This window comes from Bactrocera neohumeralis, chromosome 6, assembly GCF_024586455.1.
Source record: "Bactrocera neohumeralis isolate Rockhampton chromosome 6, APGP_CSIRO_Bneo_wtdbg2-racon-allhic-juicebox.fasta_v2, whole genome shotgun sequence".
Classification (NCBI taxonomy): domain Eukaryota; kingdom Metazoa; phylum Arthropoda; class Insecta; order Diptera; family Tephritidae; genus Bactrocera; species Bactrocera neohumeralis.
Window position 1 is genome coordinate 8390208 of NC_065923.1, and position 15931 is coordinate 8406138.

General features: G+C 34.0%; 5 protein-coding genes across 8 annotated transcripts; 1 reads left to right on the plus strand and 4 right to left on the minus strand.

Annotated features, from left to right (window-relative positions):
* Positions 1–89: 89 nt before the first annotated feature.
* Positions 90–1768, minus strand: LOC126763696 (RAB6-interacting golgin). Of its 2 annotated transcripts, XM_050481438.1 has the most exons (5): positions 1751–1768; positions 1525–1644; positions 853–1402; positions 649–789; positions 90–595 (listed from the first exon to the last, which is right to left on the minus strand). In XM_050481438.1, the coding sequence occupies exons 2-5, from the start codon at positions 1622–1624 to the stop codon at positions 355–357; spliced, it is 1032 nt and encodes a 343-aa protein (XP_050337395.1). In that variant the 5' UTR covers positions 1625–1644; positions 1751–1768; the 3' UTR covers positions 90–354. The 2 variants fall into 2 exon arrangements, with proteins under 2 accessions (XP_050337395.1, XP_050337394.1); XM_050481437.1 differs by lacking the exon at positions 1751–1768 and having other exon boundaries at positions 1525–1744.
* Positions 1769–1869: 101 nt separating this feature from the next.
* On the minus strand, positions 1870–8973 carry LOC126763698 (ubiquinone biosynthesis protein COQ4 homolog, mitochondrial). 2 transcript variants are annotated; one of them, XM_050481440.1, is made up of 5 exons: positions 8879–8973; positions 2808–3072; positions 2540–2744; positions 2243–2466; positions 1870–2173 (listed from the first exon to the last, which is right to left on the minus strand). In XM_050481440.1, the coding sequence occupies exons 2-5, from the start codon at positions 3053–3055 to the stop codon at positions 2020–2022; spliced, it is 831 nt and encodes a 276-aa protein (XP_050337397.1). In that variant the 5' UTR covers positions 3056–3072; positions 8879–8973; the 3' UTR covers positions 1870–2019. The 2 variants fall into 2 exon arrangements, with proteins under 2 accessions (XP_050337397.1, XP_050337396.1); XM_050481439.1 differs by having other exon boundaries at positions 2808–3075.
* On the minus strand, positions 6805–8750 carry LOC126763695 (UDP-sugar transporter UST74c). The gene has a single exon (XM_050481436.1). It carries the CDS (start codon positions 8494–8496, stop codon positions 7432–7434), a length of 1065 nt encoding a protein of 354 aa, XP_050337393.1. The 5' UTR covers positions 8497–8750; the 3' UTR covers positions 6805–7431.
* A 509-nt stretch (positions 8974–9482) lies between the features above and the next one.
* Positions 9483–13959, plus strand: LOC126763688 (glutamic acid-rich protein). Of its 2 annotated transcripts, none has more exons than XM_050481428.1 (6): positions 9483–9754; positions 9810–9954; positions 10017–10079; positions 11954–12031; positions 12255–13426; positions 13517–13959. In XM_050481428.1, the coding sequence occupies exons 1-6, from the start codon at positions 9560–9562 to the stop codon at positions 13751–13753; spliced, it is 1890 nt and encodes a 629-aa protein (XP_050337385.1). In that variant the 5' UTR covers positions 9483–9559; the 3' UTR covers positions 13754–13959. The 2 variants fall into 2 exon arrangements, with proteins under 2 accessions (XP_050337385.1, XP_050337386.1); XM_050481429.1 differs by having other exon boundaries at positions 10017–10061.
* Positions 10193–11944, minus strand: LOC126763690 (uncharacterized). The gene has a single exon (XM_050481430.1). It carries the CDS (start codon positions 11879–11881, stop codon positions 10193–10195), a length of 1689 nt encoding a protein of 562 aa, XP_050337387.1. The 5' UTR covers positions 11882–11944.
* Positions 13960–15931: the final 1972 nt, after the last annotated feature.

A 15931-nucleotide genomic window follows, 5' to 3' on the forward strand; every position in this document is an offset into this window, starting at 1 on the left:
TCTGTTCCAAATCATTTTTATGTTTACAAATTTCAAACAGAAAACTGCATTTTATTTCATTTTCATAAATAAAATAATTATTTATTGTTATCTATCCGAATATGTATGGTTTTATTTCGAATATTGGCATATGGAAATTGTTTCCATCTTTAATAAATACATAACAACTTTTAATATAAATACATCTAATTATGGTTAATATATTGCCTACATTTTGCTCAATACAAAGTATGATATTTAAACTTTTGAATTATTGGATAAGTTACACATATTTATACTAGTAAAAAATTATTGTAAATATATAAGTAGTTAGTTCTGGAAATATATCATATATATACATAATTTTATAGAATTTTACTTCTCTTGACTTGCATGATTTTCACCATTCATTGCATATTTAGTTCCTACGTCCAAGTCCCCCGTTTCGGTTAAGCCAACTTTCTGCATAAGTTCTGAGAGCTTTTGCGCTTTGCGATCTTCGTTATGAGCAATTACGGTACATAAATGCTCGGTGAGCAACTCCTTTTTCTCTGCCGCATTATGCAAATCTATTTTTGCTTTTAAGAATTGAGCCTCTATTTTGATGTACTGTTTCCTATAGATGTACACTTCCGTATTAGAATCAAATATGTGAAAACTAAGACTTACTCGACTTGCGAAAAATAGATACAGGCATTATCAATTTGCTTGCGTAGTATTGACACATCAAGCGCCAGGTCATTGTCCAATTTGGCAAGTTCCTCTTTGATTTCAGAAATTTTCCGTGCCTCCGCAGCGGTTTTTTGTGAACTGTAAAACGAAGGATTTAACAACTTGAAACTTGTTTCACATATTTTACAAAACTATATTTACTGTAATTCTATAGCTTTGTGCAATAGCTCCTTCTTCTGCTTATTTTGCTCCTCGATCAATTTACGCTGCGTTTCAAATTCTCTCAGAGACATTCCTCTAAAGGGAGAATCGGTGTTCAGGAGGTCCACAGTGGGTTTAGAGACTTTTGACTCTTGTGCTGTTGGAAGTATTGAAGAGTCATCTGCCTCATTTGTAGATGTGGAAGATACATTATTATCTCCGGCTGGCAGCTTCAATATTGAAGATTCATCTGATTCTGTGGTAGGCAAATTGTTGCTTGCACCGTTAGACTTTACAGCTAATTTGCAGATGGGCTGGTAGAACAGCGCTTCCTCAATTGATTTGGACATGCTGCCATCAAGGTTGATGTCTTCCAAGGTGTCATTTACCGTTACAATATTTTTTTCTAGTTTATTGCTTAGTAAACCCGTAGGCACAGATTTCGATGACTGAGAACTTTTCATTTCTTTCCTTTGAGATTCAGCTGATCTTGTCCACTTTTCAGGCATACGTCTTATACCTCCATGCTGTCCACGAAATGCGGGCTTTACTGATTAAATATGATAATAATTATATATTTAAATTAACTTAACTTTTATTAAAATTGTATAAGTATATACTTACATATTCTTACGTATACAGTATTACTACATACATACAAATAATACTTACTTGCATCCGCTATTTGCTGGCCTTGATTACTTCTGTTAGTAGAACCTCCAGAAACTTTCTTTATCTCATCCTGACTGAAGCCGTCGAATTTGTTCGACATCTTATATTATATAAATAAATCTAACCGAAAAATAAGCCACCTTTTAATATATCAAGGAGGGAGAATTTTTAAACTTAATGCAAATAAAACATCAACTACCCATAAAACAAGAATTTTAATATTTACCAACCAACACAACAACGAGAAATGTCAAACACATCATCACCAATTGATGATCTTCGAACAGTGTTGCCGCTTTCATTTGCTTTACGATCGTTGCACTAAATTCGAAAATGATAAAACTATTCTTGATCTGTTATTTGTTTGTTCGTTTAATATGTATATATGTATGTAAAATTTCAGTTTATTTGATTTTTCATTTAAGTAATTGTATTGAAAATAAAAGGAAATAAAAGCATAATGTTTAACACAAGTCCATATGTTACCCCTTGGGTTCATAATTCTAAGATCGTTATATTTAATTCTTTTCGAAGCTCTCCTATATCTTGCTCCCAGCGTTCTTCCCAAAATACAGGCATTAATGGTTGCATTTTCTTGCCATTTTCCAGAGCCCAAGGCAAATAACGAGAAACATACTCCTTCCGTTGTCTACAAATTGAGACAATAATTTCGAATTTTTCATCATTCATAATTTACTTGATACGACTTAATAATTACTTAGGACGTAGTCGCATGGCACCAAATATTGCACCCCCATAACACATAGGCAGCCCGTTATTCAACGCCTCTACCCACTTGACGGCTACTTCACCCAGCATATTGGTAGGCATTCCCAGCACTGTGTGCACCAAATCATGACACTCACGGTAACGTGTCATCACATATGCCAGCATTGGATCGGCAATAAAACGTACTTCCATACGCGAGTCGGGTGTTACTTTCTGAAAAAGTTAACAATTAATTATTCATGTCTATAGCATTAACTGATATAGTTATCATGATTATTAAATTTACATTGTCATCCAAGAACTTTACGTAGACCCGACCAAGAGTATTCTCTCCTAAGGAACGTAAATGGTTCATATCTACGGTATGCGTGTTTATACGTGGCTTCTGTTTCAGTATGCGTTGACCCTCAGCAGTTAGTTCCATTGAGTGTAAGATATTCCGCAAAGTCGATTCGCCGGTGGTTTCCCCCAAAGCGGCGATCATGTCATGCCTGTAAGGATCAACTAAGACATTAGAGAAATAAAGTATGTATATGTGCAACTCATTGATTCACCTTCGTGGATCTATTAAGGCGGCAATTGATGAACCCGCGCCGAGTAATATCTTCTGAAAAGGCGACATTTCTATGCGATTTTTAAGAAACTCTTTGGTAAACTCATCCAAGTGTGTTTCGTCACCAGGAGGAATATCACTTTTTTCGGTGCCTATAGTATTGCTTTCTGCTGTGGCTGTGATATATCGACATATACGGGGATTTCGAAACAAGCGCGTTAACAGATTTGAACGAACGGTCTGCAACATTTTTGATGCGAATACTTCTGCTAATGATAAACGTATACATTTTTCAATAAAATACACTAATTAACGAAGTTTTACAAACTAAGTTATTTCTAATTGGATTTATTACCATCAAAAAGTCTAACAATTCTAAATACATATACCTTATCTGCATATTCATTCATATCACTTAGTAAAAGAATATCAAGAAACCTGTGCCCATAAAATATCTTTCATATACATACATATACACACATATCCATATGTATAGTCATCTCCCATAAGGCAATAACCGCAGGACCAGCTTTTCGGTCCGCTTAATATAGTCCGTTTAATAGATTGTCCTTAACAAACATAAAAAAATTTTGAGACCAGACAATGTCCACGGTTAATGTTCGTGTGGAGATGTCTGCTTAATAGAGCGTCAGCTTTCACTGATATACATACATATGTATGTATGTACATATGTATATACCGTACGAACTATTCCATTTTCTTATGGTTAAATACATGCATGTATGTTCACATTATATCAACTAATTGATCATGGACTTCCCACAATTATCAACTAAGATACATACATACATACGCAAATAGATAGAATGGTAAAGCATTATCTGCTGATTGGCGTCCACTTAAGAAAAATATTATTTTGTTAAAATTAAAATTTCTGGTGTCCGCACGAGTATCTACAAAATATACATATGTACATATATGTATGTATTCATACGCTCAAAAATATTTTAACACCTTCGCTTTATCAGACACTGTAATTAATTTTTATTTATAAGCGTTGCAAATGATGAGCAATAGAAATTAAGCAAGATAATTTGTATTTCCGCATTACTTTTCAGCTGTAATAATCAATTATAATACGATTTCGATAAATAATAATAAATAAATATACATACATGCATATGTACATAAGTATGTAGGTACAATATGTGTGATGGAAGGTATTTTTATCATTTACCTACTGTAGTTGGGTATGTTTTCAAATCTTACATCTGTACAAATGTATGTATAAATTTAGTGTTAGAGTAATTTAACAAACATGTTATTAAATTTAATTTTTGTTTTATTTATATAGCCACTTCAAAGTCTTCAAGAAAGCGACGTCACTGCTATTTCAGTTATTGTTTTCTCAAAAGCTTCACAGAGCTCGAAAAATGGTATTTGCCTTGAATAAAACTTATGTATGTGCATACATACTTACATATGTACATATATGCTTATATAATAAATCATATGTATATGCCTAAGTAGGTGTGTATATACACATATATATATATTTATATAAATAATAAAAATTATATATTGTAAAAAAGTTATCCAATAAGCATTATTAATACATGTATGTATCTACATTAGAGTGATTCAAAAAAAAAAAATTTTTTTTTTCGTTTCGTACTCGGAAAAATAGGTTCCTAGACACCTCTAAGAAAGCCTCTCCAAACATGAGTTTTAATTGTAACGGGAAGGTCCTCCTACATACAGTTTTCTATTTTTTCTTATTATCAGATAGAAAAATTTATATCTCGCTTCCAACTACTTGAAAAAATATCTTGTTTCATAGATTTTGTGGGAGATTGAATGCTCTACAAAAAAGGTCTGCTATGATTTTTTCATAAACCCAAATGTTTAAAAAATATCAACAGTTAAAGTTTGATTATTTTTGGGAAAATTTTTTATTTCTTATGAATTTTATAACTCAATGAAAAAAAATGTTTATGAATAGATTTTTGGAGAGGCTTTCTTAGATTTTTGAATCACTCTAATGTACATACATACATATGTATGTATAAGTATATGTATGCAGGTAAGCGTTTTGCAGATATGCAAGCAAAGCATTTTGGTTGTTAATCAAATAAATAATTATATAAGTATGTATGTACATACATATATACGTTTTTTTCCGTTATTCACTAAATTCTGTTTATATTGTATTAGTGATTAAACAAAATATGACGAAATATATTAAATAATATTGACATAAACAGCGCTATGTACTCAAGTGTCATTTAGCCTTTACTAAGCTAGGGAACTACAAGTGGAAGAATACTTATAAAAGATATTGTATTCACAAAACAGAAGTTTTAATGCCAAATAATTTTCTTTTGCACAATTGTGCAAACTAAATTCGTCATAAAAATGTTGTTTTTAAATTTTAGAGTTTTTCACGAAGAATACGATTATTATACAATTTTCTAAACAAAAAATATTGAAATTAAAAGCATTATACAATAAACGGTGCAGTTATCTAATATATACATGTGCATGTACCATATGTATGTATATACATAGGAATATATCATAATAATATAAAATGATTCGTCATTTCTCAGAGAGTTTGAAGGCCATCATAGGTGTTCTAGTGTATGTACATATGTGCATTCATCACTTCACAGAACTATTCAACTTAGGTAATATAAACAAATACAACACATACACATACACATGTATAATCTTTTTTACAGCATCGATCTGTGGGATTATTTTTTGGGTACAATGAACTCAATTTGCGAGTTATAAAAACAATTAAGCCCATACGTTTGTAGCACTTAGGTGTGTACCGTCGTGTATGTACATACATACGTATGTATGTATATTACAAGTGTGTATGAATGAAAACAGATATTAAACCACTTCAAAAAAAACGTACTTCTAAGCTAACTCCACCATAATGTTTTCAGATTGGGATCCCTAAGAATTTGTTAATATGTAGTTAAATGTTAATATTTATGAAATTTAGCTAAAATATTTAAAATTTAATTTTGTTGACTAAACTCGGCAATAGCTTGCCCGCTAAAACCTAACACACAGTCCCTTATACCTAAGGATAAAATCGCATTTACACATGCGCATAGTTTTTAGATTAAAGTGCATACATAAACAATTTAAAATTACATTCTTATATACATATGTATGTACATGCGTATATGTTTGTAAAAAAAATACTTTACAGTTTGGTTTTAAAATTTTAATTCTGCTCATGTGCTATAAAGTATTATAATGGCTTCTTTACATCGTATCACATACGCTTTTTTTTAGTGGGATGTTAATTACACATACATACATATGTACATAAATATATGTATGTATGAAATGTTTATATGTTTGGAAGTACATATAAATATGCAAACATCAGGCTATGCGCGTACTTAAAAAAATACACAACCTTAGATAAGAAAACTTACAAATTGCTAAGCAAAAGTAGGTAAGTCTTTTTTGGAAAGAGCGTTTGTTTCTACTAATTGCAACAAATTACTTACTTGGGCTTATTTTAAAGGAGAAGCTCTCTTTACGTATGTTTATATTAGGTCGCAAGTTGGTTAGCATTGAAAAAATATTTTATCTGCGATATGACTTTGTTTGATTCCCATATCATGCATGCACAGTAATGCAAACAACTCTAAATGCTTAGATAAATACATACACAGTTTATATAGTAAGCAACTCAAAAGCAAGTAAACGTTGACGTTGGCATATACAACTTGCGCTAATGATAAGACAGCTCAGCAAATGTAAGACGAGTTGAAGTCGATAGCTACTAATTGTTGGCAAATTTTTAAGCTTATAAACATATGTACATACATAGCTCTGTGGTAATGAAAAGTTTTACGTTAATCAACTAATTACACACGCATACATACACAGCTAGTATTTTAAATTCTTAATAGGAATCCTAGTGTACCTACAAGCGTGTAAGGGTGAATCTTAATTTCCATACACATATTTGTGTATGTTCACCTACATAATATTAAAACACATGATTTTCCTTTAGTAAAATATGTATGATTTATATTTTATTTTAGATATACAAAATCACAAACAAATTTAGTTTGACTAAAGTAAATCTTTTATAATTTTTTTTATTATTTTGTTACTTAAATCAATAGCAAAATTACATACATTGCCCATTGTCGAGCTGGTGACTATGACACTTTAGTTGCATGCAATTTTTAACACCCACAACTTATTTACAAATAAATTGCTACCTCCCCTAAATCGGAACATAAAATTCAATGCTACACATATCAAAGTATAACTATGGCTTTGGCAATTTTTTAAAAAACTAAAAGTTATAATATTACGTACATGGCTACTGGTACTTATAATTTATTAAATATACACGCATATTTTTAATGCCTCGTCCTAGTATGTAGTTCCGACAAACGCTTTGTTTTCTCATTAATATCGACATTTTTGACAACGAACAACTTTTCGCGTTTAGTTTCGTTTCCCTCTGCTTTAGTATTAGCTTCCGAATGCAAATATCAACTCACATATGTACGTACATATATTTTTGAGAGATAATGCACGTTTTCCGTGTAGAATGTGTCGGCAATACTTTTTATCATCTAATACTTATCTACAAGTAAATTTCTTAGTATACTATACTACACTGCTATTCCTCTTGTTGTTGGTATTAATAGTTCCTTATCAGGTGCTTGCTTCCGTCTGAACGTAATGTATGTGTATAGCAAACTAGCAAATACACTGATATTAATTCCTATACAATTTAGCCATGAGAAGATGTAGTCGCCGCCGATGAACATGCCCAGATATGTTACACATATGTTCTTTAAGCAGCCAACAATTGTTGTTGTAAGCGCGGAATTGTATTGCGTACAAAGTATTGTACTGTATGATAGAATGAAGCCCATAAAGCAACTCATTAGGAATTGTATGACAAAGTATGGATTTTGCCATTGATTGTAGGCGACCGATTTATCCAGATCCCCAGTAACATAAGTAACAAGCAGTGCAGGTATAACCATAAATAGTGAGTTGTAAAACATTAGTCCATATTTGCCAATTTCCGAAGTGTCCAGCTTCTTTTTTACATACACTCCATTCGATGCAGTTAGCGCATTGGTTATCATTACGAAAGTATATCCCCTCATGTTGAATGACAGATCATCCGAAGCGGCCAGTAGGGCACCAGCTATCATGGCATATACGCTAACTTGTACAGCAAACGAAGGTCGTACTCCCAATATTTTTAATTCGAGTAACATCGTCATTAATATTGAAAAACGACGTAGTGCGGCAAACATGGGCAAGCTTAGTTCTTTTGTGCCACCTAAGCCAAACATCATGTTTCCAAGGAATATTAATGGCAATGGAAAAATTTTCATAAACGTATTTCGTTTTAGTGGAGGATACGATACGAACTTCAACTTCCGACCAAGTCCAAGTACCACAATACTAGCTAACAACTGGCCCAAACTTAGGAACAAAAACGATGGAAAATGATACGATGTAAGAACTGTTTTATTCACAACGGTTATCATGAAGGATGACATTCCATAGAAAAGGGCACTGCCGACCTTCTTAAAAAATAATGTGCCATCGTCGTTATGGCGCAGCTCCTTTGAATTAAGACTTGTTTTACTATCATTGCTGCTGCTGCTAGACAGGTCAAGTGTAGTATTCTGCTCATCACTGTTATGAGTGGTCATTGCACTGAAGTTAAAAGCGGCAGGGCGCTTTGTGAAGTATTCCTTCAATTACGAAATCACAGTCTTTTAAACACTTACACTTTCACTACTATTGTATTATATTAATTATAATATTGTTATTTGCAACATAACTAATTATTATGTGGCATAACGATTGTTAACTAGTAGGTTATCTTTTATAAGGTAATCAGATTTATAAATTAACATCACCACAAAATTTTAGTGACCATTTTGACAGTCGCGAATTGACTAACTTCACAGCTGACAGCACAAACTCAAAGCAGCTGTCAAATAAGTTCGCACAATTAGCCAAGAAGGGAAATGACACTTATGGATTAATTATGAAAGTATAACGGAAATCAGAATCATTAAAACAGCTTACCTTATAAAAATAAATAACAATTTTATTATTCAATAATATATTTACAAACTTTGCCAATGAACAAATACTTGATGGCGGAATACTAACCACCAAAAATCAGCTGTTTAATATGTATAACAGATTCAACAGGGATGATTATTGCCGTATTTATTAATATTTTTTTTTAATTATCTATAATTGATATATGAAAATGGTAAATCTTATTAAATTATTTTTAATAAGTCAATATTGAGAAGATTTACAGGCAATTCTCTCTTTTTTAACATCAAAAATTAAAAAATATAGGGTGAGTTAAACGAAAAGGATATATGTTGGCATAATTTACTCCACAAATAAAACAAAACGCATAAGAATTCATTTATAATAAATTTATACCAAAATTGTAAAAGTACAATTCAATTGAAAGATGAACGTAAAATTGATCAGTATGTGGTGTATAACGAAAAAAATTCGTATCAATCGAAAATACAAGTGTATCGTATATAGCTACTTTAATAAAGTTTAATGAATAAATGAATGAATGATAAAAGTGGAGATTATGACAGTTTCGAACAGTGCCATGTTTTAATGCATCTCTGATTTTTCAAAAGGAATGGACCACCCTAGTTCAGCACAGCTGACTTATTGAGTATTTACAAAAGTAATCTCATTTTTTAAATTAGTGAAAAAGTTAATTCAAAAATGCATAAAGCTAAGAAGAAAACCAAGACTGGTAAAATTCCAAAGCCTATTAAGGTAAAAAAGGAAAAAACTGAAGAAGATCGTACCCTTCATCCCATGTCGCACTACATTGACGACCGGCTGGAATTAGTAAAACAAATTTTTGGATCACTTAAACCAAAAACAATTACAAATCTAGCTCCAGATTTCTTGAAGGTACTAAATGCTTTTTATTTTGCAAATATTTTCTAATGGTACCAAATTTACTTAGAAACAAAGTATGGATGAAATTGAGGAGCTCTGCCTGAATGAATTGTTAGGTATATCTACCAAACGATTGCTATCCATAATTAATGCCACAAAGTGCCCGTCGGATACAGAATCATCCGGCGATTCTGATGTGGAACACCAAGAAGGTATGTTCGACCAAATGTATATATTGATTTGATTTGTAATTTTATGTTATTTTTGATTGCAGAACATATCTCACTTGAAGAAATCTCATCAGATAGTGAAATCGAAGGTACATCTTCTAATGCCGGTGAGCTAAGCAAAAATTTATTCGCATGCAAACATTTCGGAATAATATAAATGTTTGCATTTAATTTTGAATTTTTTATTATTGTTAAACAATTTAACAATATTGAAGACCTGTTAACTGTATTTAAATTTTTCACCAATAGGTATTGGGGGCAAATAGAAAGCTCGAAGTATAACTACGTCCTCGTTAATACCATACTGAACGTCGTCTTCATCTTCCTTGCAGACTTCCAGTGTAATTACAAAATCACCGGTTTCCAATAAGCCACTAACGCGCCCAAATTCGATGCCATATTCAATTGGGCTGAGATTCGTCTCGTTCATTTCTTTAGTGTAGAGAATACCACGCAAGTTCCGTCGCAAGTTCAGTGCCTTTGCCAATTTCAACTTGCATTCAAATTCGTTTTCCTCCATACTTTCTAAAGGCAACATCATTAAGACGGGACAATAAATTTCCACACGCCCCAGCGCCACAGCAGCCGTTTCGCATTTGCTATGCATTACAATCGCTTGACATTCCACTGACGTGATTGTCCGTATTATGAAATTAACTATGCTTTGGTAAGAGGACAGAATATTTTTCAAAGCCGTCGAATTTTCTACAATAGCTTTGTGAAAATCCTTTAGAGGCAACAATTTTTTCACAATCAGTGGGTATTTGTTGCACCAACTACTCTTCTGTATAAACATCGTATCAATGCGCCAGAGAAAATCATGATTTTCAAATCGCTTAAAGTCACTACAACGTTCCAATGGTATTGTTCCTATAATGGGCTTTTTCAGACATTTCGCCAACGGTATTAAATCGTTAATTATATGATTTTGCATGGAAGTGCTGGCACAGAACATGTCTTGTATCCAAACATAATCCAGTAATTTAACGATGCCCATTAAATCGAGCATTTTTGAACTGATAAATTCTAGATCGATTGTGCCTATTAATTTTAAATTATATTCGTCTTTTAAACTGTTACGCAAGGTACGAAGGAATGGCTTACAGCGGATGCGTGGCAATACGATAAAATCGGCTTTCGATTGGGCGGCCAACTGAAGGTCGTTCATAAATAAGTCGGGAAAAGTTTCGTTGGACAATGAGTAGCATTGATTTGGTAGCTCGATATATTCATACGAATTAATTATGCCAGCATCTTCAATTACCAGCGCTATATTGTTTTTAAGTTTTTTAACTATCTTGCCTTTTACCTCATTTCCGAGCAGCAAAATATCATCAAGTTTCAATGATTTGAAATAATATTTCAAATTTAAGACATAGGCAATTTCTCGAAAGCTGGAATAACGGTAAGCTTCATCGAGAGTTAGCGTCATGATATCGCCCCGATGTAAAAGCACCGAACAATTGTTACGCAAACGTCCAATACGACAGCAGTCACCCTGAAACTGCAATGCTATCCCAATTGGTATGCGAATTCTGGGCTCTTCCTCTTGAAATTTATCAATTATGGTTTTAGAGCGAATGAGCAATTGTTCAAATTCGTTGCGCTTACTAGTCACGGTGTCAATGAGAAATGTGCGTGCACCGTTCTTTAACAGACTCCTGAGTTCATCGTCTGTGGTTTCCATAACGATGCGCGCCATCAAACCAAGATTGTAGTAGCGACGCTTGCAACGCTTACGTGCATGCTTTTCATGTTCGTCACATGCGCGTTTGAACTCTTCCAAACGCTTCATTAGACTCTGATTATCATTCAAGAGCACCCGAAATTCTCGCTCATTGTCTTCCTCCTCCTCACCCACTTGCGAAGTGAAGGCATCGCGTTCACGGTCCTCAAGGGCGTATTCCATATTTCATAAAAAAATATATATAAATATATTTATAACACTTTCGATTTTAAACCAGCAAATATTTTATTTTAGGAAAGAAAAAATCCAACGCATCAGACGCTAAAAACAACACCAAAAAATCCACAAAAAATCCTGCCGAAAAAGATGAAAGTAAGTATCACAGGGCAAAATTTAAGAAATGACTGAAAAAGTCAAACAATATTGAGTGAAACACTCAAGTTTAACTACGAAAAATTAATACTTTTTTAAGTAGTAAACTTACGGTGTGTTATAATAAAGTTTGGCTCAGCACAACGAAAGCATTCTTTCAACAATAAAATAAGAAAATTTTTTGTCCGCATTCTTTTAATCCTAGTTATGTTTTAATTTGCAGATAATGGACAAATAAGCGTGTTGGAGCTTCTGGAATTGCAAGCCCGTGCGAGGGCCATACGCTCGCAACTAGCCCTCGAGCCAGTAACAAAAATCGAAGTAGACTCAGATCCCGAAAAGGGTGATGGAAAAAAGGGCGCTCTTAAATCCACAAACGGAACTACCCCCAAGGAGCATAAACGTAAACGCAGACGTAAATCTAGCGAGAAAAGTAAAGATGCTGAAAAATCGCAAACTTCCTCTTCGAAGGCGAGCAAAGAAACTACCAGGGCTGATATTAAAACGGCTAGCAAATCAAATGTGAAAATAATGAGCAAAGAAGATGAAGCTCAAACAACAAAACCAACTAAAATGAAGAGAAATTATCGCATCAGCAACCAGGAGCCCGAATCCGGGGTTAGCGAATCTGAAAATAAATCTAAAAATAAAGAATCAGTGACTGCTGCAAAAGATGTGAAGGCAGAGACAAGGTCGCGTTCGCCAACACCAGATGTTATACCAATAATTCCAGAGCCAGAAACATTATTCATCAGTGACAGTTCGGACGGCGAACACAATGAGAAAGATAAAAAGAAAGCAACACAAGTTGAGTGTGCTAAAAGCGGCAGTGCTAACGGCACAGAAGATAAGGTTGCTAATACAACTTCACGGGAACGAAAACTAACAGAACCAGAAGAAGGTGAACTGATCGAAAGTCAAACGGAAAATGATCAACAAGACGATCATATGGAAGTCAATGAACCCAATGTGGGTCCATCGGCCACTGAAAATACGGAGTCTGCAACGAATCCACAAACAATTAACGAAGTAACGGCCGAAACAAATAAATCACAAAACCCTTCTGTTGTGGAAGTGGCTGAAAAAATAGATGTTTCTGCAGATACTGCAACCGAAGCAAACATTTCGACCACAAATACTGCACTGCCGAAAAAGGAGGAGGAAAACTTAGCACCCAGTCTGGAAGATGAGGACGATGGCAATGATGATGTCATCTCGCTCGAAGGTGGTGATCTTGAAGAGGAAATGATTGAGCATCTGGAAGAAGACACAAACACAAAATCATCCTTTGCAACTTCACCAAACAAAGCCAGCACAGCCAATGAAGAGCAGGATGCAGACGTAATATCACTGGATTCGAGCGAAGAGGATGAACGTGATAAAACTAGTTCCGAAGTAAGTACATCATTCAATTATATTATAAATTTTTGGAAAATGTATACTTATATTTTTGCTGATTATGATTGTTTGCCTCGTTTTTCTTAGTCGTGGCATTCGCGCTATTTGAAGAGCTCTAAAGTAAGCAAAGTGCTGGCGACATCGCGTCTTGGCAAACGTGTGCGTGACAATATCAAGAAGTCCAAACGCTCCAAAAAGGATACGGAGCGTGTAAAAGTTGCCGAAGAGAAAGAAAAGCCGAGTCCAAGTTACGCCTCCAAGCACGAGGATGGATCTATCGAGCAGTACAAAGAGTTGCTGGCTATGCGGCAACGCAAAAAGTGAAACTGAAAGTATTTATGTATCACATACATACAAATATATGTATGTAAAGGTATACAAAGCAGATTTAAGAAATTACAATACTTTGGTATCAAATCGTATTTCCTCCTTGCTTAGACAAAGCAAATAATATAAATCCATACAAGTTTATGCATAATCATACGCAATCGATATATGTATTTAATAAAAACCTGAAATGAAATGTAAAACTTTGCATTTTTGCGTGCTCAATCACAATGTGTGCAAGTGTGTGTGTGTGTGTCACCCCTAAATCAACCTCATTTATTCTATCTAAGCAATAAATTTCCTTCAGTTTTGTGATTCTCATTACCTCCATATTTTTATTTGGCATTATTGTTGTTGTTGCAAATTCATTTTGCTTTCATGACAATATACTGCTATTTTCGTATTAAAAACTACAATAAACTAAATAACGCACAAATATTTGAATATTTCGTGCCAAGCACAAATTTAAGTGAATTTTAAAAAGTCGAAGCAACGCTACGCAATGGCTCATAAAGTTTCTTACAACAGTTCCACCACAGTTGAGGCACGCTTTGCATTGCGTACATTGCCCGACAATTTCCGGCAATCATTTGAATGCCCTGCCGCTCACACCCTCACCGCCGCTTAGGAACCCCAACCCCACTCTCTTCCCGCCCGACACGTTGCGCGCCCATAAGCAACACAAGGAAATCTGCAAAATACTGAATTTCTTCTAATAATGAGTGGAAGAGTGGTGTGACGTGGAAACAATCATGATTGATTAAAATGTGTAGGCCTGGTTCTTTACATTGCAGCGCCCGTCAAATGTGTACATACATTTGTATGTGTTTCGATGGTAACTGGCACCGGATATAGAATTAAATTAAATTCAATTTTAAAACTTAACTTTAAAACTCCCGTTTTTTATTATTTTGATTGAAATGAAATTACTAACTTACAGCCTTTAACAACGTTTTGACTAGTTAATTGCTGTTCGTTTGTAGACTACACACATACATATGTATATACTTATGTATATATGTGACACACATTCACACACACACATACAAACATGTTCTAACCCATTTACAATTTACCGGTCAACGAAGCAGTCAACAACAGACAAGACAACCCACACTGGACTCAATTTGTTTAGCGCGCAACAGACAATCAACAATAACAACAACTAGTCAAATTGTGTTTGGCCTTGTTAATGGCGTTGTCTTCATCATTTTCGCTGATAAAAAACAGCAAGCGCTTGTAAACAGACAGATAATACAGGGTGCAGTAGTTGTGTGGAGCACATACTTACATCCCCATGCAGTTGTATGAATGTCACCAATATTTATATGTATGTACATATGTGTGCGTATAACAGCGTTTCTCACATTGTGTTAACTTCGGCGCTGGAATGTGAGCGCGCAGGCGCATTGTAATTATAAATTTGACTTGTGTTCTCCAACGTTTTTTGGTGGTGCTCGACACACTACGGCTCTTCCTGATGTTTATGGATGTGTGTGTGTGTGTGAACATTTGCATTTATGTGTAAATATATATACGAGTGTAAATAATCTAGTACGCAAGACAAAATATAATACAATATAAGTATATTATATAAAATAATTTTATTTATTTGTAAATTTTAATATTTTATAAATTGTCCCAATTGTCCAAATGAGGACTCACGATTTTAAATGGAGTGCTGCGTCTACAGTGCCAAAGTTTTGAAGCAGCTTTGAGGCAGTAAAATTGTAGTTACTCCGACAAGCTTTTGAAGGAGCTGAAATTCAATTTCAAATAGAAAATTTCCCAGACAGTTGGCCTTCCTTGGGTTTACATTCGGCAGATAATCAGCAGGTGACCAAAAGATGAAATGTTTATTAGAGAAATTTCAATTAGTTGGCAAGCTGAAATACATAGGTATGTAAATATGTATTAGAGAATAAAATATCTTATATTTATGGTCGGACTACCAAAGGATCGTGTTTTATCTGATTCTAATCGAAGCCAAACTCACCATTTAAAGAGCTACCCTTTGGAGGCAGTAATCTAATCTCCATGCGAATTCTGTCCATCGTCCCCTTATGACATACGAGAGAAATGTCGAAACCGCAAAACAAATAATATAAATACAAGTATAATATAAACAAGCGCACACATACACGCGCACAACAAATCCTTTTTACGTTTTTTGCT